General features: G+C 40.0%; 2 protein-coding genes across 7 annotated transcripts; one reads left to right on the top strand and one right to left on the bottom strand.

Annotated features, from left to right (window-relative positions):
- Positions 1–17: 17 nt before the first annotated feature.
- zgc:113263 (uncharacterized protein LOC503753 homolog) lies at positions 18–17,884 on the top strand. 5 transcript variants are annotated; one of them, XM_051392501.1, is made up of 25 exons: positions 1,791–2,162; positions 2,281–2,351; positions 3,716–3,918; positions 4,310–4,414; positions 4,635–4,730; positions 5,862–5,972; positions 7,447–7,570; positions 7,964–8,411; positions 9,928–9,995; positions 10,085–10,331; positions 10,507–10,685; positions 11,147–11,369; positions 11,464–11,609; positions 12,328–12,419; positions 12,711–12,868; positions 12,957–13,102; positions 13,525–13,777; positions 13,869–13,984; positions 14,077–14,311; positions 14,401–14,540; positions 14,659–14,908; positions 15,463–15,593; positions 15,856–16,099; positions 16,292–16,398; positions 17,094–17,884. In XM_051392501.1, exons 3-25 carry the CDS (start codon positions 3,823–3,825, stop codon positions 17,099–17,101), a joined length of 3,723 nt encoding a protein of 1,240 aa, XP_051248461.1. In that variant the 5' UTR covers positions 1,791–2,162; positions 2,281–2,351; positions 3,716–3,822; the 3' UTR covers positions 17,102–17,884. The 5 variants fall into 5 exon arrangements, with proteins under 5 accessions (XP_051248460.1, XP_051248459.1, XP_051248458.1 ...); XM_051392500.1 differs by lacking the exons at positions 1,791–2,162; positions 2,281–2,351 and adding an exon at positions 18–156; XM_051392499.1 differs by lacking the exon at positions 2,281–2,351 and having other exon boundaries at positions 1,787–2,162; positions 14,080–14,311.
- Positions 16,217–24,091, bottom strand: LOC127358934 (uncharacterized). 2 transcript variants are annotated; one of them, XM_051392509.1, is made up of 10 exons: positions 23,762–24,089; positions 23,286–23,369; positions 22,393–22,518; positions 22,232–22,306; positions 21,421–21,549; positions 20,468–20,560; positions 20,244–20,276; positions 19,548–19,619; positions 19,188–19,262; positions 16,217–19,083 (listed from the first exon to the last, which is right to left on the bottom strand). In XM_051392509.1, exons 1-10 carry the CDS (start codon positions 23,852–23,854, stop codon positions 18,550–18,552), a joined length of 1,314 nt encoding a protein of 437 aa, XP_051248469.1. In that variant the 5' UTR covers positions 23,855–24,089; the 3' UTR covers positions 16,217–18,549. The 2 variants fall into 2 exon arrangements, with proteins under 2 accessions (XP_051248469.1, XP_051248470.1); XM_051392510.1 differs by lacking the exon at positions 19,188–19,262 and having other exon boundaries at positions 23,762–24,091.
- Between the last annotated feature and the right edge of the window lie 724 nt (positions 24,092–24,815).

Below are 24,815 nucleotides of genomic sequence, written 5' to 3' on the forward strand. Positions count from 1 at the left end.
AGCCTAGCTTACGTTTTTAGGCATCAACAACAACAACAACAACAAAAATCGTTCGCTAGCACTTCCGGTTCTCTCTTTTCAAAATAAGAGGGCAACTCGGCGCGTTAACATCCCCTTTGAATGACTTGAAGAGAATGAAGAGCAAGGGATTGCCTGGCAAGTAGTTAATTACACTTTTCTTACACATTACAGTCTATATAAATGTACATACTTGTGTATATAGGCAGATGGATGACAAATTATTATTATTATAAGGAACTATACAGTGTAAGATCACAGTCAGGTGGTGCTGTTGAAAACCTAATGTGTATCTAAGAAATGACATCCTCCTCTAATTTCTAATTTAATTTAATTATTCGTAATATAGCGCTCTGAAAAGGGTCTTTCTGCATAACTAGTACATTTACTCTTGATATTTTGAGCATTGTCTTTTAGTGAGGAGCTGCAGAACAGCTTCAGTGCTCCTTGTCATATTCTGCAAGTCTGTGTTTAAGGGATGAAACTCTATTATTCCTTCATTTGGTGTTTTGATGGTGGTGATGGAGAGCAGTGTCTAACACATCCATCCAATCTATCAGCGTTCAATTGAGTTCAGATCTGGTGGCTGTGAACGGCCATAACATTTGACTCACATCATTTTAAGCCTCATAAAACCTGTCATTGGCTCAATTTATAGGCTAGTTATTACCGCTGTAATAAACATCAGCCTCTCTGCTCAAGCTCGAAGCCACTCTGTGCACATTTTAGGGGGACAGAATGTTTTTGAGATTGTTCCATCAGTTTTATGACAAAGAGCATAAAAGCTGCGCAGTCCGCTCTGCAGACAGAGCCGAGCAGGAATGCTTTGATGGACCTCACTAATGGAAATGGGGTTCTCCACAGAGTCCCAGTTGATCCTGCAGATGTGTTATCAGATTTCAGGCCACTCACATACTCTGAGGGCATTAGTGAGGTGAAAAGTTCAAAATTGCAGCACCACAAGGGTCACAAGCCAATCATTTAACTCAGATGAATGAGATTGGATGAATTGTTGAATGTGAATGAGACTGTGCAAAACAAATGAGTTAATAACTAATTTAGGTTTTTGTCTATAAAGTTTTAACATTGTAAAAATGAATGAATAAAGGGAGGCAAATGGGTTCGTCTATGACTGGTGACCTTGCTCTGAAGGGGAAAAGAAAAACATGGAGGTGCAGTTTGAGCTGTTCCCACCAATCATTGCTTTTTTTAAAAATAAAATCAGTAAAAGACATCCAGTACTTTGCACCAACCAAGTATTCAAAACATTACAATTATTATGAGAACTTAATATGAGATACATACAGCAGAGATATAGATCCATATACATGTAAATATACCCAGTGATGAAAAGTACTTTTTAATTTCATACTATTTTATACTCCACTACATTTTTCTCTCCACATACATATGACCAACCTATGAAACTAGATTAAATATACGGTACTATAAAAATGCTCAACCTCGCCCAGCTGCAACATGAATGAATCAGTCATAATAAACCAATTCTATAATATATATTATATTTGTGTAAGTTTGAAAGGCTCTATTTCATATAACAGATGCTTTAGTTAAATTCTGAATGCAGGACCTTAACCTTGTAATGGAGTATTTTTAAATGATGATATTTCTACTTTTACTTAAATAAAACCTCTAAATATCTTTTTCCTTCCTTTCCTTTCCTTCCCATATACACACACAAACCAGTCCTTAAACTGGTCAGACCTTTGCTAAATGGAAAGCCAATAGCGCCATCTAGTGTTGTGGAACCCGAACTGCCTGCTTGATCCGGTCTTCGTCAGCCAACCAGGAAAGAGGGCTTGCCGTGATCTGGACTGAGGCGGATGAGACCAGAAACCTTTGTTCTGTCTCTCCTCCCAATGCGAGATTAAAAAAAACAAAAAAAAACAAGAGCCTATCAATGCGTCCTTCAGACCTGCGCTCGCATTTTGTGCGTTGGCGACCGGCTAATGGATGTTTTATTAATCAGAAATTAGCGGAATTTATTTATTAGGCTCATAATCATTTCCCCCCCCGGTCGCTACAACCAGAGGAGGACACCTGGACGTTTTTTTTGTTTTTTTTTTATTCTGTCAGCTGCTAAATGGAAATAAAACGCGGGGCTGAAAGTGGAAGCAGTCGAGGTGCGTGTACCCTGATGAATAATCAGTTTTCTATTGATCCCTGATCCGCGTTGTGATCAGTGACATTAACATACATCATGGAAATTAACTGCTTATATTTCGCATAATATCCCTGCAGTGTTTCTATCAGGACTAACTTGATCTCATCTCAAGTGCTGGCTTTATTCCTCCCCCCCATCACTCCATCAGGTACTCATCAATGTAATGTAGTAGTTTCCTTTTTTAGTATTGATCAGATCATTGTTGTAGTTTTCTTTCTCTCTCCCTCTGTAGCTTCCTATATCTTCAGAAAGTCAATAGGATGCTCAGAGTTTGTTTTGAGTTTGATGGATGCTGCTGTCAGTGCACCTGAGAGCACCACTGTCATGTCATAATTTCAGCCGGCACTTCGCCACTATAAATCAAGTTCACCGTTGCATACTGTGAGCTCTTGGCCAGCATGCAAAGTGTCAGGTGGATGAGGTTGACTGGGATTGTTCAGATTGGCCCTTGAAGTGCTGATAAATTATATGTGTCCTAGTTCAAGCAAAGTGCCATTGTGGTGGATAATTTTTCCTTGTCTAAACAACAAAAGTCATCTGAGGGGTTATAAAAACTACAGCCAGCTACAACCCAGACAGACTGTGGAGGGAAGAATCCTTTCAGACTGACCCGACACCATAAGGAGATCCAAAGGTTAACTACAGTAATAATAATAATCTTAGATAATTACTGTACTAAAACAGTAAACAAGACACATTTCAGAGCGGCTGTCCTTCTGTTGCGGCTTAAAATCAGAGCGAAAACCTGAAAACTCTTTAATGCACGTTGGTGATGCTAAGTTATGTGAGAAAATTTTTATATTTAGTTGATTTGTTTTAGTTTTTCACATTGAAATATGTCCCTTTTTAAAAGTAGGAGTGCGCAATCCAGGTAAAATCCTCAATTACCGTGTATGTAATTTTACTTTGCGAGTTTATTATATGTTGTGTTATTGTACATTTCTGATAAATCAATTGAGAAAGTAGCTAACAAAACAAATCTCACCGCAAGGTCCATTTAGTACCTTTTCTTATCACACACATCCTCAGTAGAGCGAGTTTTATGTGTAAAATTGTAAGAATAACCACATGTTTGTTTACCTGTTTTATCACACTGATGCAAAATGTATATTAAAATCCAATATTACCAATTTTCCTTAAAGCGGTCCTGCTCAGTGATTTGCAAAATTGCCTCCAAAGGTCGAATACAACCAGAGATATTAAAGGAATAGCTATAAATGGTACTGCAAAATCAATAGACGACAAATACATTTATATAATCTCTTGGGGGAAAGACTTGCCTCATAAAACTGTAATGCAACCAACAGAGATTTGTGCAGGTGTTTTCATGTAACCCGGAGACTGGGGTTACCCGTCTTGCATTGCTCACACCTGCTCTTATGTTTTTTTATCAGGTTATTAGTCATTTGAAAGATTCGCTGTTGCCCATTGATGTCTCTCAAGAAAAACAGGCTGGATTTTAATAAAGCGTTAACTCATTTACTCGTTTGGTAATCCTTTCTCTGTCTGCAGGTAATGATCTTCCAGTCCACTATCTACGCCTCCTGGCCCCGCCCTTGCAGCTTTTGTCAGCTGCAGTGTGGCAAGTAGTGCAGCAGGGACTTGTGGACCACTATGGGATGCTGGAGGAGTTTGTTACCATGGTGACAGAGCTGGTCCCAGAGCTGATGAGCTACAGTCAGAGGGCTCAGCTCATCCTGGGACTGAGGGCCAGGGTCAGTAATAACCACTGTTTGAGGGGACACATATATTTTTATTTTGAGTGTAATTATGTCCTATAAAACTCAATTAAAGAGGCAAATTTCAAATGAATAAACCGTCTGAAGTAGCCATTATAACCATTATGAATTCAGTGTCACAGATACAGATAGTTTAGACAACCTCAGTGCTTTTATTGGTTTGTGAGTGTTCTCTCTCATTTTTATCTGTATTTATTCCATTTCTTTCCCTGTAAATCGTGTGGGCAGAGGAGCAAGTAACACAAAACACACAGCAAAGATAAAACAAAGTTCCTCAGGAGCTGTAGTAGTAGTAGTTTTATACCAGTGGGACTGTTTCAATGTGATGCATTTGATTTGATTTGTATGTGTGTGTTTATACATTCAGCTGGTTCTGGAGATGTGTCGAGGTGAGCACCCAGTGGACATGCAGACCATTCAACCACATCTGGACAGAATTAAAGCTCCTGTCAGCACTGCCAAGGATCACCATGTAAGTAAGCTGTTGCTGGCAAACACACACACACACACACACACAGACACACACACACAAAGTGTTTCTTTGTTCTTCTGTTCAATCTGCTTTGACTGTTGGGTTGTTTAAACCTGCTGAAAATCATTGTTTAACGTCAAGAATACACTGTTGTTTTCTTGTATTTGTGTTATCTCCAATAAGCATTTTTGTGCTTACATTGTGTGTGTGTGTGTAACAGGTAACCATCAACCAGGTGGAGGAATCGGAGGTGAACTTTGTGGAGTTGGTGCATTCATTACTGGAGGATGACTCTGAAAGAAAATACTTTTTCCAGGTAAGACGGCACACACAAGCTTTTTCATAATAATTTAATGACAATGACGACAATATCCACAACAATGGAGAATGAATAATAATAAAAGTCATATCAGAAATATTGACAGTGGGGGTCAAGCAGGACCATGTCAGAAGCCACAACCAGGATCTAGTCTAGGCCTAAAGCACCATAGCAAAGGAATGGTTCAGGACTCATCTGAGCCAGCCCTAACTATAACATCTATCAAAGAGGAGCGTCTTAAGCTTAATCTTAAATGTGGTGAGGGTGTCTGCCTTCCATACCAAAACTGGAAGCTGGTTTCACAGGAGAGGAGCTTGGTAGCTGAAGACTCTGGCTCCTGTTCTACTTTTGGAGAATATAGAAGTAGCCCTGCACTCAGAGAGCACAGTGTTCTAGTGGGGTAATAGGGTACTATAAGCTCTTTAAGATATGAAGGTGCCTGACCATGAAGAGCTTTATAGGTGAGGAGGAGGATTTTAAATTCTACAGAATTTTACAGGGAGCCAATGCAGAGAAGCTAATACAGGAGAAATAAGATTTCTAGAGAACGAATTTCTCTGAGGGGGGTTAGTTGAGGACAACTACAGTTAAGCATAATTCCCTAGAAAATACTGCACTCTAGCTGCTGAAGTATAGCGTTGTCCCAGCCACTCCACTCATGGTTAGTCTCCTGTGGGCTTATTGCCTGCCAAGATCCCAGGCCACACCCATTCCCCTTCCCATGAAAATTACAAATCTAGCCTACCAAGGTCCCAAGCCACAACCATTCCCCAGGCCATTCCCACATTACCACAGCTGGTGGTGGTTGCGGAGAAACTCTCTGTGAGACACAGGCTTTGAACCATCAGAAAAACCGAGGGCCTCCAGACTGTCGGCGAGGAGTCTGGAAGACTGAGGGAAAATTATAAACTAAATAAATGATGATGAATGATAAATACTACAGCAGAAATGAAACAAAAAGTTTTTGCAGAAACAAAAATCCTCAGGCGGTTGCTCAATTTCAGTTTTTGAGCCGTTTGTGCCAAATGCAGTATTTGAGACACTACAAGGCAGTGAGGATAATTCTGTTTGTTTTCTAACAACAACCTATCCTTAATGTATCTTAATCTGTCCGTCTCTTATTTGCAGGAAATCTTCCCTGTATATTTTGGCCCAAAGTATGAAGCAGCTCTCGAGATGCTGGTGTGGGAGTTCATATCAAGACTGGAGGAGCTGCTGCCAGTTCCAGACTTCACACAGGTCCCATGTTTCTTTGAACTCTAGCTTCACCTGCTGCCAACGTGCATGGAGAATTGGAAAAAGTCAGAAAAGATTAAAACTCCAGCCAACACTTGTATTATAAATTATAACTTTATTGTCAGACTAACCCCCAGACCTTGGTGAAGGCCACCAGCCAAAACACATTAGTCTGACAATAAATAAAGCGGTTGGTCTTTATACTACAACTCTAGCTTGATACTCATTATTGTGATGGAAAAACGAAAAAAACAAGAGTTCAGGAGAGCTTGATGACTTACACAGCAGAATTTATTGAAGCTCGTCCGAGGAGAACAAGATCAGATCAACACAGTGCAGCTGCCAACCCACTTCTGAAGGTTACCTCCTGTTGGGGGATATTTAACGGAAACCCAGAGCCACAAGATCTACTAGTGTCCCAAATATGTTTGAAGATCCAATTGGGAAGTAGTTCAAAACAAACTCTAAGCCAACTTACTCTATCCTAAGTCACTTTTAATGCATAAAAGAGACAGTCAGTCTTAACCTTGGTCTTTCATAACAAAGTAGAACTACAATACGTCGGGTACTCAGGGTTCAAGCTTATCAGCTGCTCTGCATTGTCTAGTCAGCCAAACAGTCAGAGAGGAGGACACAGAAGAGGCACAAGCTATGACCTGTGACCTCCTTTAGGTTTGTAGACAATTCACAGTGACAAGAGGAGCACTGTACCATTTCAGTCTAATTCCTTCACAATTATCAGCTAATTACATAATAATAATACATTTCCTTTTAATGATTTGTGTTGCACTTTTCTTAAACCACTGCTGGCATTCGGGCTGCCTATAATAAACCTATGAGCCTTCCATAGCTCAATATGCTACTGTAGTTTAATGTCGGTCATAATGGTGGTACTTCAAGACCCTATAAGCTATCCTTAGTGCTACTGACCCGTCCAATGCAGGCAACAAAATAGGGAAAGTGTTGTTATGAAATGAACGGCTACCTTGGGAAGTTATCAGGCCCCGTGGGAGGTCTGCACTACTTGTTTTGTCTCCGTCTTCCATCTCACCGTCAGAAGAAGCCAAACGCAACGCAGACGAGTGCATTACCAGGAAATAGCTTTGGAATTCTTCCAAATTGAATTGTTTTTTTCAGGCTGACTGTGGCACATACGCTCTGTGCAGGGTCTCATCTGTCTGCACCACTGACCCAGAGACAGATGTAGAGCAGGGTTAAATGGGCGCAGGTGCAACACAGTGTCCCAGCGGAGCGGCTCCTCCTTCCTCCCTGTTCTGTACCAAACAGCAGCAAGAATAGCAAAATAACAAAGTCAGATAATCGCATTCTATAAAATGAGGCCAGAAAGAAATCATTTCCTTACACAGCTATAGTTTCACACTCATTACCCCCCATATATTCATCAAATTAACTTATTTTTCATTTTAACTCACTCTGGGTCATTCACTAAAGCCAGCAACTGGATCTCTCTTCTCAGTTGGCAGCTTTGCTCGGAGACGCGCCGTCATTCCTAGACGACTGTTTACAATCCTTTTTCCCGCCAGACGACATGAAGGCTGTACTTGAACACCACAGAAACCTCGGCCATTTTGAAGAGAAAGGTTGTATACTGTAATTGTATACTGTAACCAGTCTATGACTGTAAGTCAACAAAATGAACAGTCAGCAGTGAAACAGAGATATGTATAATTGCAGTTTAGAAGACCAACCTGTAACAAGTGTGTTTGTGATCTTCACTGGATAAATGTTCAGGATTTAGCATTTTTGTATTGTTTATTATCCTTAATTTCCCTTATTTCCTAAATAATGAGTTCCTAAGCAAAGATTATTTACTGTAGGTTATCACACAGCAGAGAAACCTAATGCAGCATTGCTTATAAAAGATTTTGAAAAGAAGGCGATGATGCACTCAGTAATTTTTGTCAAGTTTGAGAGTTTTTCCTGTCTTTTGACTGAACTGGGGTCTAATTAATCATCTTTTTTCTCATCTGTAGATCCTAGATTATTACCGATGGATGACTGCATCCTCTCCTCCCTGTCTCTGCCTCCTGGGACCAAACCTGTCACAAACGCCACCTCACCTGCTCTCAAAGATTCAAACCCTCCAGAGCACAAAGGAGCCGTAAACACAAGCAGTCTGGAGAGGGCCGGCAGAAGGAGCTCTGAGACAGCGAGACGGAAGGAGACGAGGGACTCGGGCAGTTGGCAGCTGCAAGTTAGAGGCGGGAACATTTCTCAGGAGAGGAATGCGCAAAACTCAATTAGTACACAACCATGTGATGAAACCATAGACCTCACTATGTCTAATGAGACTGCGGACACAGATTCAGCAGCCGATGACAACAGCCAAAGCTTGAGAGGAGGGCGGGTTCTCAGGAAGAGGAAGTTGAGCGGAGGTGTGGACATTCCCACAAAACAGCCTGCTGAGGCGACAGCTTTCTTGTAAGATTACTAGAAATGTTTTGTTTATTTGTTAATGGAACTCCATCCATTAGTTCCGATGATATTTCACTGAAACACTAGACAGGATCACCAAAGTCAGCAGGCTTCGTCCTCTGGGGATCAATGATATCTGTATCAAATTTCATGGCAAATCAAAGAACAGATGGTGAGATAATTCAGTCGAGATCAGAGGGGTGGACAGACTGACAGTGTTGGAAATAAAACTGCCCACTGAACCAACTGGAAACCCCATTGTCATGTCTTTCTGTTTAATAATTTGGTACCAACATTTCGCATAATCTGATGGGAATTCATTGTTCCCAGACAATTAAACCTAATGACTTTGGTGATCCCCTGACCTTTCCTCTAGCACTGCCAGGAGGTTGACATTTGTGGTTTTGAGTGAAATGTTTCAATGGTCGTTGGATGGATTGCTATTGAATTTATACCCACATTCAGGTCCCCCCTCAGGATAAATTCTAATAACTTTGGTGATCTCTCAGCTTTACATTTAACCCCATCATCAGGTCAAATTGTCCCTGCAGCTTCCCGTCAGGACTCTGTGTGTAGGGCTAGTTGGCAAATGTTAGCATGCGATAATGCTAAACCCAGATGGTTTACCCTTTATAGGGCACTCATTAAAATACTTGGAAATTTTAAATTTCAACCCTGGAGTGTTATTGGTGGATATAAGAAGATTTTTCTGTTTAGATTTTTTTTTTAAAGGTCAGTTTTAGGCTGAAAATCAAAATCTTTTTGATGTCTATGTGGGCTGGCACAACAACAACTGTTGCACAGCAGGCTTCCTCTTCCCATAGAAGGAGCAGACAGCTGCTGCAAAAGAAATATGCCACATCAATATACTAAAAACTAAAATATGTAATAAATAAGGCATAAGCAAATCAAGAGCAAGCCCACTTTGAGTTATTTGTGAAAGAAAGCAGTAACAGTGAAGTCTATATAAGTATATCACCTATTAAAAAAACCCACCAAAATATGCCATAGAAGTGTAATTAAAACCGTCATAAGGAAGTGACCATATATGGTTCCTTGCCCGATAAAGGGTTAATGTGGTAAACATTATGCCTGCTAAACATCTGCATGTTGCTATTGTCATATTGAGCATGTTAGCAGTTACATGCAGACGTTTTAGCTCACATGCAGGCTTGCAGAGCTGCTAGCTTGGCTGTAGACTCTTGTTTCAAAGTGAACCTGTTTTAATCTCAGGGCAAAGTGAGAAATTCTGACCAAATGATCTTAACAAGTTGAACATCTGTATGTTAGCATTGGCTTTGTAAACATTAAGCTTAAAGCATGCTGTTGAGTTTTTTCTTTTGAAAACACTTAACGTGTTACCGTAGCTCTGTTCAATTGTTTCCATCTCTTTTTATTTTACATGTGTGCTTTGTGGCTCAGATCTAAACAAATGTTTTGGGGATCACAAAATGAGTAAAATCACTCTGATCAAATTAGAAAAAGGTGTACATTTTATCCATTTGTTTTTCCACGTGCGCAGGGATTCGTCAATGGAGGAAGAGAATTCAGGTGAATCTCCTCTGATCTCGATATGGGGAGAATATACAGGTTTGTACAGTTTATGTAAGGTTTAGTGCATGTACTTGGGTACATCAGTCTAAGCTTATTCCTTTAACTAACTTCTCATTTCTTTTTAGACTCTCAGGAAGGTTCATTCCCAGTTGTAACAGACACAAAGGTTCCTTGGTCGGACGAGGAGACACTAAATCTGCTCGACATCTGGGGGAAGGACTCGGTGCAGCGGGCTTTGAAGGGCTGCTTGAAGAACCGTCACATATTCACACAGATCGCACAGAAGATGGCAGAGAGAGGCTACATGAGAACTGTGGAACAGTGCCAGACCAGGGTCAAACGACTGAAGAAATGCTTTCGCCAGAACAACAAGTGGGTATTAAATTCGCTACTGTCTGTCCTTTCTGCTTTCTTTCTGTCCAATCATTGCAGATAACTACAATTTCCCCCAGACCTTAAAGGTCATAGCTGTAAATTGTGGCAACAAGAGTGGAAAAAAAGCAATTGAAGCAAAATGCCTGTTTCCTTTTCCCTGTTCTAACGCCAGAGGGAACTCAAGGCTGGAGTATAAATTTTATGAGCAGCTGAAGCGGGTACTCGGCTCCTCAGCTCCCTCCACTGTTCCTGAGGTCACCTATGACGTAGAAGAGGTCGTCGATGAAGACGAGTCCCAAGACGGCGACGAGGACTTGCAGTTTCTCGGCCATACGAGCCGACTGGAAATCGGTACAGTGTCACATACACACACATAAAATTGCTGTGGATTAATTTTAGGATTAATTGATTAATATTTGCAGCTGTAGTTTAGTTTGAGTATAATGTAGCATCAGAGCAGGAATTACAGATTGTTGTGAAGTGAGGTTAAACAGATTTTCTGGATATCTTTTACAAGACTAAATGTCCATTTTTTTAAATTAAAAATATTAAGGATCACTGTATTCAAAATACATGTCAGTATAGTATTTAACACAGTAACAAAACAATGCAGCAGTGTAACATCTCTACATCTTCTTTCTACATCTTCAGTCATTTTTGATTCACCAAACAACTGAAGCATTAATATTTGTGGCCTGTCTACTGTATTTGACTGTATTATCAGAATATTGTAAGGTGTTGCTGTTATTTTTCCCAAAAAACAAAAACAAACAGACATTAACCAAACAATGTGATTCATATCTTTATTTAAGGAACTAGAAGCGTTCCGTGGACAGACTTGGAGACGCTGGCCCTCATCAACACGTGGGGTGAAGACAAGATGCAGCAGGAACTGAGAGGAATCCACAGAACCGGACACATGTTCTCCATCATATCCAACAAGATGGCTGCCCAGGGCTTCTCCCGAACACCAGAGCAGTGCCAAACAAGACTGAAAAGGCTGAAATCAAGTTTCAGGCAATGCTACCAAAACAAGTACGTATGCTTAGAGCAGAAACAGTGAAAGGAAAAGTGCAGGAACTGGTTGATTTACAGTATTTTTCTGCTCTCTTCTTCTTCCTCGATGTAGCATGAAGGGACAGGAACAAGTTGTGTGCAAGTTTTACAATGAACTGGGAAGAATTTTAGTGAAGGACTTCCCTATAGTGCCACAAGTGGATGAAATGCCAGGAGAGCCCGAAGATGACTTCACCTCCTTCTCCCATCAGGATATCGGTAGACTCAAATTTTCTCTGCTGACGTGTGAAGTGTTTTTAATCACACTACAAAGCCCTGACACCTAATAATTATACACACTGACTGATCACTGTGTGCGTCTGACATCTGGTGACAAGAAATTTATTCAGTGGTATGAAATGTGTAGAAATACATAGAAACTTATAATGGTTTTCTGACACAGTCCCAAGTCAGAGCAGGAGCCTTTAATTAAAATACTTTTAGACAGTGACTCAGTGGGTTTTTTATTCCTTTGGACCTGTACTTTGAGCTTTTTCCCTTAGGGAGGCGCTATAGCAGTTAAAAAAGTTCTTTCTGTCAAATGCAGTTGAATCCATAGTCTCCTTATCCATCTTTCTCTTACCAAAGCTCCATATTTTATGATTTTTATAACTGCATTCAAATCAGTCGGGTTTCTAATTTCTGTCTTGTTTTAATCATTCATTGTTTTGTTTATTTATGTTGTGAGTCGATTTTAGATGATTACCGTTACATTGTCAGGTCATCAGACCACTACATTGTAATATGAAATCGACTTACATCATATTAATTAAAACCTTTGAATCAATGTAACCTTAATTGCATGGTGGACAATTCATCTTTCTCATTCAAAAACCTTGTCTTAAACCAATATCCTGGTGAATTCAGAACAAAAATAGTCAAATCAACAGTTAAGGTATCAAATAAGGTGTTTTCTTTTCTATTTGTGTTTCTTCAGAGTCTGCTGTGGGCGTTCAGGAAGATAGGAAGAAAGTCCCGTGGTCAGACAAAGAGACCATCATCCTTCTGGAAATCTGGGGAGACCCACAGGTAGAGGAAATTATACATTTTAACTATGACGTAGTTATGCCTTTAGCTCTCCTTATCAGGCTGATCAGTTTCTTAATTATTTGAATTGCTGAAAAATTATCCAAGATATGGGCAGCAATTGAGAGGTCTTAAACTGTTACAATAATCTTATTTATGCATGTTGTTTAGACGAGTTAAAGCTTTGATGATGTTCAAAAACACTATTAAACTTCCAGCAACAGACAACCATTAAATCATCTACACAGTGATAGATTTCTAGCCACCTTTACTTAGAATTTCACCCACATTTAGGTCCAGGAGTGCATGAGACGCTACCCACACAACGGTCACATTTTTACCGAAATATCAGAGAGACTCGGCGCCAACGGCTACTCCCGCAGCGCCGAGCAGTGCCACACCAGGATCAAACGACTGAAAGCCAACTATCGGCAGTGTCAGGAAAACATGAGGTAAAAACCGCACATGAATATTCATTTTACATGTCGTACTGTTGGCAGGAAATGTGTGCTAATATATAACCGCCTTTACTGTCTGCAGCTCATCTGGGACCGACAGAGTCGACTTTAAATTCTATGATTTGCTGGAACAAATCCTGGACAAGCAGCCGTCAACATCTTCCATCCTTGTGACAGACTCCATCGAAATATCCGAAGACTCAAATGGTGAATCAGTGACTGAAACAGGTAAATAATCCTCAATAATCCCTATATGTTTATCACTGGAAATGTAATAGTATAGACCACTGGTTCTCAAACTATGATACAAGCAGTGATACTCGAGCTGCTTCTAGTGGTATGCAGAGGAATTTCTGAAATATTTTTATATATATATATATATATATATATCAAAATACTTAACTTAAAATACATTTTGCATTTCCTGTAATATTTTGTTTTAACATCAGCCTGTTACATAGTCACAGAGATAAAATGAATGGTTCAAAAACACTCGCAATGTGCAATCGTGGCTCAAAACTGGAACTATTGGGAAGAAAAGTGTGGACCAGGAGAACCCCTTTTCCACCAAATTAGCACTGGTTCTTGAACCACTTAGGTCAAACGATCTCCTTATTAGTAATAAACAAGTGCTGTGTTTCTACCGTAAGATGGAGAAATCAGCATGTCAACAGAAAAAACAGCACCTAGCTTGTGGTCAGATGAGGAGACCCTGGCGCTTATCGAGATCTGGGGCGACGAAGACGTTCAGAGGGCGCTGAGGGGTTCAGTCCACAACGGACACGTTTACGCCGACATTTCGGAGAGAATTAAAGACCTCGGCTACTCGAAAACCTCGGAGCAGTGCCGCTGGAAGGTGAAGTCACTGAGGAACAACTTTCGACAGTGCTACGATAAGAAGAAGTGAGAACAATCTTTCTATCAGTTTGACTGCTTTTCTGTTTGCAAATATAATCCAGCATGATGGCAACGGTTCATATTTATGTCTCTCCAGGTGTGGAAGAAGAGTAGATTATAGATTCTTCAAGCCGCTGGAACAAATACTTGGACAGGAGGCGGTTTCTATTGATGAGTATGATGAAAGAGACGAGCAGGCGGACCAGGATCCAGGTACATTTTCATCCATTCACACAGCTAGTTAGAAGATATCTGCATTAGATGAATGTTCACTCAGTCTTTCCTACTGCTCCATCCACCTAAAGTAGGTCCAGATGGCGTGAACACAGCGTGGACGGAACAGGAGACGGTTACTCTCGTCGAGGTGTGGGCTGCAGACGACGTGCAGCACAGCCTGAAAACCTGCGTCCGCAACGGGCACATATTCGCAGACATAGCTGAGAAAATGACCGCCATGGGATACCCGAGGACGGCGGAGCAGTGCCACTCCCGGATCAAAAGGTTGAAGAAGACTTACAGGCGCTACTGCAACACCCGGAGGTAAATAAAATGGATGAGCGACGTTATTTCAAATATTAGTAAAAAAAAAAGATGTTCTTCAAAATCTGCTTTTGATTCACATTGTCCAGAAACGGAGGGCGGCCCGTGGCGTTTAGATACTTCCACCTCCTGGCTCCGGTGCTCGGTGATAACTCTGTGTACGTTGACGTGGACAGTATCGCTGCTAACGCCACCGAGCAACCCCTTATGGACAAGGACCCTGACATGTGTAGGCTTTAATATAATCAATGTGCAATTTGTGTCATGGCACCTTTGACAATTGTACTCAGTGTTATTGTGCAGGTATCTATGTACATTATAATAATACATCTGTTGTTCCTCCACAGACGAGCAGCCCTCAGCCAGCCACCCCCAGGCCGACCTCAGCAGAAAGATGCCCTGGTCGGACCAGGAGACTCGCACCCTGCTGGAGATCTGGGGCGAAGACTCGGTCCAGCTCACAATGAGGGGCTGCCTGAAGAACCGCCACATGTTTGTGTACATCTCTGAGAAGATGAGCGACCGAGGATTCATAAGGACCTCAGAGCAGTGCTACTCCCGTATTAAGCGCCTTAAACATGGCTTCCTCCATGAAAAGTCAGTTATGACAAAACTATGTGACATTTATGATTTGTATTGTTGGTATTGTTTCATAGCCAGCATCATGAGGCCTTTTTGGTTGGTTAGATGTCGAACAAACTCGAGACAATATTCTGCAAATCATGTCTGCTCTTTATCGGGCAGTATACAGTTAATACAATGTTAATCTTTTAGAACTGTGAGGAGTAATGTCAAGATCTGAGGATTTAAAGCCTTGAATGGAATTGAGAGTCTAGTAAAGTTAGAATAATTTATTATTATCTCCCAGCTTTTCCTTTGTACCATCAGTAATTTCTGCTCAGCTCTAAAACAAACTCTATAATGGGTACTTGCTTTGATAAATTAGCAGTTTTTAAAATATTCTTATTTTATTTTGACATGGCCATGAGTGAATGGCCCACATATCGTGTGAATTTGACCAATTTGTGTTTTTAAAATTACTCTCTGTGTTGTTTAGGATTTGAATGGGATTAGCGTTGCCAGCTACACATTTAAATGTGTAAATCTGTCCGGTGGTAAATTATTGTTGTTTTTTTTTCCTTTGAATTCAGGGAGGAATTCAAATTTTTCAGCGAGATGGATGAAATCTTCAGGAGGGAGCTGAAAGTGGACGTCACAGTTGCAGACACGTCGGTCACAGATGAGCCGGAGGACTACACGCTAGGGCCTGCTCAAAAGAAAGGTGAAACCTCAAGAGAAAATGTCTTTAAAACATCTAGGTTGTGATTCCTTTTCAAAATGTGAAGAACTTTTACAACCCACAACATCTCTTTCTAGTGATATCTAATAGTATTTAGTCTCTACACATTACAGTATATACCAGATAATTGGTATAATTAAAGTTTTTCTACCAGTCAGGTGTATAAACACATGAACAGTTGCCTCTATAGCTTTTCCCGTTATTGTAATTATTCTTTATACGTCCACTCTGCTAACTGCCGCAGGTACCCAGTGGATGGCTGACAGCACCAAGCTGCCCTGGAGCGACGGGGAGACAGAGGCCCTCCTGGATATATGGGGGAGTGAGGAGATCCAGGAGACCTTGAAGGGCTGCACCAAGAACAAACACATCTTCATCCAGATCTCTGAGGTCATGGCTAGCCAGGGCTACCTGCGCACTCCTGAACAGTGTCAGACCAGGATAAAGAGGCTCAGGGCCAATTTCCGACACTTCCTCGAAGGCAGAAAGCAAGTACCATTGTTTGTTGTTTGGAGGGAATAATGTGGTTAGATCGTGCTGTATGTCTTAACATCTACATTCTTAATACAGTTTTATTCTCTAAGAATGTTTTAAACTTCACAGCATTTGTTGTTGTACACATTTATTGTGGCAAAATTTTCTTTTCGCTTATAACATGCTCTGAAATGTCCTGTTTCCAGAGGAGAGAAACAGGAATGCAAGTTCTTTGACCAGCTGGTGCAGATATTTGGCAGCAAGTATGTAATAAACTCAGACCCTCTGGCCGACGATACAGCCGATGGCGTAGGTAAGGAGTCATGTTGTCCATCATGTTAGCTTTATGCAGTGGCTTTATCAGCTGGATAATGCTTGTAGTGACCAGCAAGCTAGGACTCTACCTAAACTTGCTGATAGGTGGATTGTGTTACCTTCAGACGGAGCCAGGCTAGCTGTTTCTCCTCTGTTTCAAGTTTTTTATGCTAAGCTAAGCTAACTTGCTGCTGGCTCTAGCTACATTGTTAGCATGCAAGCTTTAAAGAGGTATCCATCTTATCGTCTAAAGCAAATAAGCATATTTCTTAAAATGCCAAAACTATCCCATGACTTACTGTAAATGTCTTGACTGTAATTCATGTAAAGATAAAAAAATCCAAAGAGTCAATATCTAGGGTTGCAACCAATGATTATTGCCATTATTGATTTATCGACAATGTTTGTTTGGTCCATAAAATGTCAGAAAATATTCAGTTTACTGTCATATTGGACTAAATAAACCAGAAAATATTAACAATGGAGAAGCTGAAATCAGATTATTTGGATATTTTTGTTCTTTAAAAATGATTCAAAACCATGAATCTATCTACTATAAAAATTGTTGGCGGTGAAGTTAATAGTTGACAACTGATTGAGCCAGCCAATGTTAATTCCTATTTTTAAAGTGTTACAGTGGTTTGTAAGCTATATTCATTATTTAACATCTAAAATGAACTTTTTCTGATACAGAGACCTGAAACTGTCCATCATCCACGGAGTGATCAAGAGGTCACAGCAGCTGCAGACCAACAAAGGAACATCCAGAGGAGAAAAAACAAGGGCATTCATACAGATAACAGAAGAAGGTCTGTCCAGGCTCACTCAGATCTATGTTTGCCTCTGTATATACTTCAAATACTTTTACATTCTTCATACACACAGACCAGGCTGTGTGTGTGTGTAGGCGTGCGTGTGTGTGTGTGCGTGTGTGTGTGTGTGTTTGCATCCCTCCACCAGAGTGTATGACATAGAGCCATGACACTACAACCGGGAAGCTCAGGGCTCGAGGGACACAAATTGATCTCTGATCATGACCTGGTGGGAGTCTCAGAAAATGCTGTGCTCCTCCAGAAAAACACGTTTTTACTGCTGTTTAATTATTTTTTACTTGAACTGAAATCGAGTGATTCAAAGCACATGCAAAAAAAAATACACGCAAGGCCTCTATTACTGTAACCACAGCGTACATTTGCTTTTTTGTCTTAATTCAGGTCTCTCTTCTGTTCTTGCACTTGTTTACAATGTTTGTGAGTGGTGAACTCTTTTAATTTATAAAGTTAATGGTTATTTTATTTTTTTTTACACTGTATGAGTTGATCCTGTCCAGAATTTTTATTTATTTAAATTATTGTTTACGTGTGTATTTTACAATTTACTTTGAATATGTTATACTTCAAACTTTATTGAAGCACATTTTTCCACAAAGATGTAAAAGGTTTTGTCACATCTATTAAAAGAAACTTGAAATGTTTGATTGAAAATGGATTTCTGTGATTTGTTGTTTTGTTTTTTGTGTGAAAAAAAGATTGTGGACCGTTCACTAAAACATAATGAAAGTAATGGTAGTAGTAATATATATCTACTAGCTTATGTTACCAGCCTGCAGTGTGCATACTTTCTGCCTTTCCTTCACCCACACAGGCTCTAAATGATCTACTGCTGTTTATATTAACTGCAGTCAGCCAGAGCTTCCTGCTCTGCCTTTAATAAATTACATTATGTGTAATGAAGGGAAATCAGGGGGGGGCAGGTTGCCAGGCAACAACCTCTAAACACATCAAGGTTTCCCGTCACAAGGCCATTAGCTTTACACAGTGGTATTTATGTCATTGTGACATGACAGAGAGTCCCACTCTTTAACTTAATACTGTATCAGACACTGAGGAAGCTACAAGCTATTCGTTACTTTTATGGCTTCGTGGTCGACAATATAAGCACAGGAAGGTTTGCTCAGTTGTTATTGGAGCACAGAGCAAACAGCGACGGGACTTTGGAAGGGTCATTTATGGTCATGAATGATATGATACTCATACGCATTGCATTTTGTGACTCATACCAGGTCTTGATTTCTAATACACAGTTCTTTGGATTTGGCATTTCGTTATGTGAAAATATACAGCACAGTGCAAAAACTGATGGTATACCACTACAATAATGGCGAAGTGACTTCCAGTTCAGTCTTACTTGGCCAAACCAAGTGTTCAACCACAAACACATGCGGTCCCTCTGCCCATAAACAATTTCTGGTGGGTTTGTTGGGATCAACCAGCACAGCGTAACTGGGTAGCAGCGGTGAACCTTCCTCTATCAGGATGGTGTAGAAGCTCCTGGGTTTACTAGGTGATATACACATGCATCGGACCTTGTGTTCGACGGGAGGCGGGTCGAGCTCTTCCTGCAGCTTCGTCAGCACTGACAGAGGAATCATTCTCACTGGGTTGTCGTCCCAGTCCTCCTTCAGTGATTCTTGTCCCTCTCTCTCCACATTTGTACCCCCTCCTATGTCTAAGGCTACGCCGTCATCCCTGCCATTTTCTTTTGCTTCCCTGTCTTTCCCCTCTTCCTCCTCTGTTTGGTTATTGTTGTTCCTCCTGATGAACACCACTGGAGCCATGTCCTCTCCTCCGCGCATTTTATATATGCAAAAATTCAGCTTGTAACAACATGGTTCGTAAATTTCCTGAAAACACAAGAAAAAACATACGATTTGTATATTCCTTAATGTATTATCTTAATATTTGACCATAAAAGTCTAATTTTCCCGTCATGTCATATAGTACTTACGATATAACCACATAGGAAACAACCAAGCACTATACCAAGCGCATACATGGAAAGAGGAACACAAATGATGGTGATCTGAACAAAAATAGAAAATAATTACATTTTTTAGAGCATCTTTAAATCTTTCCTTCCCACGAAGGCCAAAGCACAATAGTGGACCAAACACATTAACAGAATTGAGATCATTAGAGAAAAAACACAACTTTTCAAACAATACATTGACTATTAAAGAGAACACAAAGAGATATTTAGGGTTGAGAAAGTAGGTTGTTTCTGATGGTAAGATGACTTCACCATGTCTTTAATGAATAATCAAATAAGTAAAATGATCTTACTTAACTGTAATGTAAAACTTCTTACCCAAACTATCATGATGGTCCAGAATGTGGAGCTGCGTTTTCCTACAAGGGATAAGACTGTAGGAAGACATGGCTGCACACACACACACACACACACACACACACACACACACACACACACACACATATACACAGAGAGAGAGAGAGAAAGAATGTGTTAATAATTAATGGTTTTAATCTCTCTTTGTTTGTTTTGTGTCATTTTAAAGACATTGGAAGCCTTTCAAATGTTTTAAACTTAGGTACTATTTATTTAGAGTTTAACACTCACACAAAAAACTTCCTCAACCCTGTGCGTGTGTAGTTGGACCTCTTTTGATAGACACGGGCCTGTTGACACCGACTGCCAGCAGATTCAAATATGACTAAATCCTGGATGGAAATACCTCAAATAACTAAACACTTGATTGTGTGACGGATGTGTTGGAGGACAGCACACTGTCTTTTTAACTGCTGGTATATTTACAGGATGTTTCAGCCTGAAAGACCTTGTAGCACTTCATCGGGAGATGAGGGTCGTGTCTTGAATCCATGTATGTATACATACTGGAATGGAGGAGTTGAAATAGCCAAGAGTGCTATAACTTTGGCCAATGTTTAATGTTGATCACTCATAGTAAGAAAGTGATTGAGAAAATAGGTTTTCAGGGCCTTTAATAAACAATTTGTTCTTGGTTGATTTAAAGCTGCATTTTACCTTTTCATAAACCAGGCTGCTTTGAACTCTGACCTGAAATAGAGAAGTAAACATTATGTATCTGTTCCAAAAAAATGTAAACAATCTATGAAATATGCATTCATATACAGTACATGAGTCACTTCTACGCTTCAGCTGTTTTATGTCTCGCTTCACCTTGGATTTAAAAAAAATGGCTGCTGTGCGGTTACTGTATGTCTCTCTTTGACGGGTTAATGACTCACACATCCGGAGCTGTTGTCCTCTCTGTCACACAAGCAGGAGTCTGGTAACGGGGACAACCAGTCTTGGTAGCCTCGGAGTCCGCAACACTTAAACTGGAGTAAACACAAACACACACAAACACACACACACACACACACACACACACACACACACACACACACACACACACACACAGGTGATTTAGAAATGTGCTTTACTTATGTTTAAATGTCATAAACAGCAAGAAGACGTGTAAAGTAGTTAAGAACTTTCTTTGCTGTTTGGTGTTGAGCAGGTAGCGTACAGTGGGTTATTAGAGCTGCCTTGTGCTTTAGAGCAGTGGTTCCCAACCTTTCTCCTTAAACATTTTTTTCCCCCTTTTCTATAATTTATTAACTGACAACCCCTGACTATGTGACATATTTTATGGATATTTCATATTATATTCGAAACTGTACAATGAACCCAAATAGTGAACTAAAGTTTGTGTAAAACAAGTGATTTGGGTCAATTTTGAGCTGATTATTTTCTGTTATGGGAACTTTTTATACAATTGTCTCTCTGTATTATGTGTTTTTTACCAATCATATATACTTAACAAGCTTGTTTTTCGAAAAATTCAGTGTTTTCTTGGCCATTGTTCTATTACACAATTTTCTTTACAGATGTTATCTGAATGCAGAGATATAGGCCTACATTGTATATTTTTTATGTTTTCCTAAATTCTTTAAAATCTAGAAGGCCTAGCTTTGGCAACCCCTAGTTGGGGTGCCAATTACCAGGTTTGGAACCACTGCATTAGAGCACTTGGAGCAGTGAGAGTGAACAAAAAGAGCATATTTACAGACCAGGCAGCTAATCAATGAGCTGTCACATCACATACATGTTGTCATTTGATACATTGTTAATACAAAATAATTACAGTTGTTTTTCTGTGAATTTTACATCATAAAGGGCAAGTTTCCTGTCTTACCTCAGCCTGCCAGTTATACACATTGTTGAGTATACGGCAGGTTGGATTAGTCAGCTGCTTTTGTTTGTTTTCTGCTATATCTGTCAGAGGAAGCAGATCCAAGTAGCGCCTCTCAAAACTTTCCATCTCCTAGAGGCAAAAAGAAAGTTATAGAAAATTATTTGCCACAGGTGGATGACTAATGAACCCTGCTTTATTTCCCCCTCTTACCATTTCTGACACATGCTAGCTCAGATTGACAAAAGAAAATTCATAACTCGAGGTTCAAGCAAATGCGCAAATTTCCTAAAATGTCAAGTTGCTGCTTTAAACCTGTTGTAGCCAACTTTTATAAAAAATACTTTTTTGTCCTGTTTACCTATTACCTTCCCTGTATTCCGACTGTTGTACATAACATAGACAATCTGTGATAAAAAAAATTAGGTTCCTCTGGCTCCTCCTAGTGCTCCGAGGTGCATTTGCAAGAATCCGAAAAAGAAAACAACCAATCACAGGAGAGAAAGATAGCTGATTGTTACTGTGAGTCTCATTCCCAGGTCCCCAAAGCAACACTATTCAATCTTGACAGAATGTCTGTCTCATGTACTACTGTCAGGATATAGTGAACGTTTCAGCAAATATTACAAAAAGTTATTTTTATAAAACTTTAAACTTGAGATGACTGTGAGATGTGGTTGAAAGTTCCAGGATAAAGCAAATGTATTAGCAGACCTTGAGTTAAGATTTTCCTTTTGTCAAACTGCTGTTTCCAGTGTGAAAAATGAACTTACATACAGCATTCAACTATATTAGAGAGGTGAGATTCACCCACCTGCCTCTCTTTTTCCTGAAATCTATCAAGAGATACAGACATGGTCACAACCAGGACAAGTGTCACACCTAGTAACTACAAGAGAGGAGAAAGACAGTTTGAGTTGTATGTTTCTTCCTGGGTGAATATAAATCAGATCTTACACACGGACGTCCACATACCATTTTTCCATAGTGGCCCTTCCTCCTCCACATCTCCAGCAGCAGCAAGAAACAGCCCGGCAGACTGAGCCCTGACCACAGATACACCAGTGTGGCCTCGTTTTTCAGCCCTGACGCTACAAGATCCTACAAGAACAAAACCTTGCGTGTGAGGCATAATTTCACTGGTTCAATATTTGTTTTAGGACTCCTTAAACAGATATTTAGTGATTTTATCATTTATTGTTTATTTTAAAGCACACTGGGATCTCCATACATTTAGAGACATATTATATACATATATTTAATAATAAAAAACACAGATGTGAGTCATACCCATAGATATGCACGATATATAATAAGATAAAAGCGCAACACAGATGATACTAAAACAAGCTCAACTAAACTACAGTATGTGATGGCATAAAACACCATACTATCATGGAAAGATAAACATTGTTAAGTGTTATCAGTAATCTGGCTGCTGAGTGGGAGTCTAAGCAGGTCAAAAGTCTGAGCGTTTATTACTTTTTATGTATCATTAAAATTGAGCATGTGTCTTATTTTAGACCACTGATAAAAAAAAAAACAAGCTCAGGTGATATTTCTGAAATGCTGCTCAAAGGATAAGAGACCATCAAAAGTTACCCCAAGGCTCTTTGCCACAGACTTAACAAAATGGCAGTGTGTATAAAACTCCTTATTTGCTTCCTTAGATTATCCAATATTGCTGTCTAAGTTGTTACACCCAAAACCAAAGGTGTTTGCCATTCTTTTAGTCTAAAGTATGGAATATATTATACTGACTTTTGCTATTATCTTTAAATATTTAAAAATAATAATAATTCTGGCACCTGAATTGTGTCTTTCACAGTCATTCACTGTTGCTAATCTGATGATTGTGTAGTTTTTACCTCTTTGCTGTTCCCACATTCAAATCTCTGGCTGTTGGAAAGTTGTCCTGATGCTGTCAAGATGAACAACAGTACACACCAGACCTGGAAAGCACCGGCAACTTTGGTATTGTTCATTTGTAAAGGTAACAATGTAATATATAAACTAAATGCCACACACCCCAATATTCAAAGCCTAAGCCAATGGATCTCTACATTTCATAAATAAATAGATAATTAGAGATAAATATTGTACTTTTTACTCCTCTATACGTATCTGGCAGCTTTAAGATTGTTGATTAAAAAAATACATAGGCAGTAAAGAGCCTAGTGGTATTGTATTGTTACTTTATTGGGTTGTTAATACTCCATCCAGCACTGCAGATGGCAGTTATTAAAATGTAATTACTGGTAGATTAATAATTAACTAATACACCACTAAAGTATGAAAGTAACACCATAAGATGATCAATCGATGCACTGAGAAGAATACTTACCGCATATGTTATCACCACACATGTTGCGGTCCACAGGGTGCAATCAGGCTTCCGGAAAAATGTTTTTTTGCTGTCATTTGTCTCAGCGTCCATTTCTTCACGATGTTAAACCCCCAGCTGCTTCAGAAGGAAAACAACCACAGAATGATGCCGGACATATAGTGAGAACAGAGAAGAGGATGACTGTAAAGACTCCACCTCCTGTATGGAGGGTGAGTAATGCCAAAAAAACACATGGGCCAGCCTACTTGGCTGCTGATCCTGTCTCCGGTTCACCGCTTTTCCTTCCTTGGACCACTTTTGATGTTAACTGACTGCAAAACCTTGATAACTCTGTTGAACAGGCACAGTGATTCAGCCCCTCTACTCTGATGTGACACTGCTAACGTTTGGGTTGTGATGACTACTTGTCTTCATGGCTATAAAAAATACCCATGTGGTTGGAGAACATTGAGTGTTAGTGTCTAGTCACATGACTTGGACTGAGTCACCAATTTGATTACTTTAGCCTCAACAAAATCTAAAAAGACTTGCAAGTGGTTTCATTATGACTTGTTTAGGACTCAAACTCAAAGTTACGTAATATGCATGCATCGACAGTGATTGTCTAATTACTCTCACTGCCAGACGTTTTTTTAAAAAAAAGAAAAAAGAATAATCTGGGGATTGTGTATGGTAACGTATGTAGATTCATTCATTTCAATTCTGGGACTCTCAGCCCTCTGCTTGTCTGCAGTTGGGGACAGTTGAAGGCTCTTGTCAAGTATCTCTTTCTTTTCCAGTATTGGTGGCAGTGCACATGGCGGCCTGTGCACATTCCCACTCTTCGGCCTGGAGTGCTTGACTGGAGCATTCTTGATGTCGGGCAGCTTGTAGGAGTTGTTCAGCTCTGTGGTTGGCCCGAGGACAGTTGTCTCAGGTTTGTGAAACGCTGACCAGAAGCTACTGGAGCTGGACTGGATCTTGTTCTCAACTGGTGCCAGACATACAGGTATCTGTCTGTCCTGTTTCTTTCAGCCTTGCTTGTTGCAGCAGTCTTGTTTGACAGCTGCAT

The sequence above is a fragment of the Dicentrarchus labrax genome, unplaced genomic scaffold (assembly GCF_905237075.1).
Source record: "Dicentrarchus labrax unplaced genomic scaffold, dlabrax2021, whole genome shotgun sequence".
In the NCBI taxonomy this organism is placed as follows: Eukaryota; Metazoa; Chordata; class Actinopteri; family Moronidae; genus Dicentrarchus; species Dicentrarchus labrax.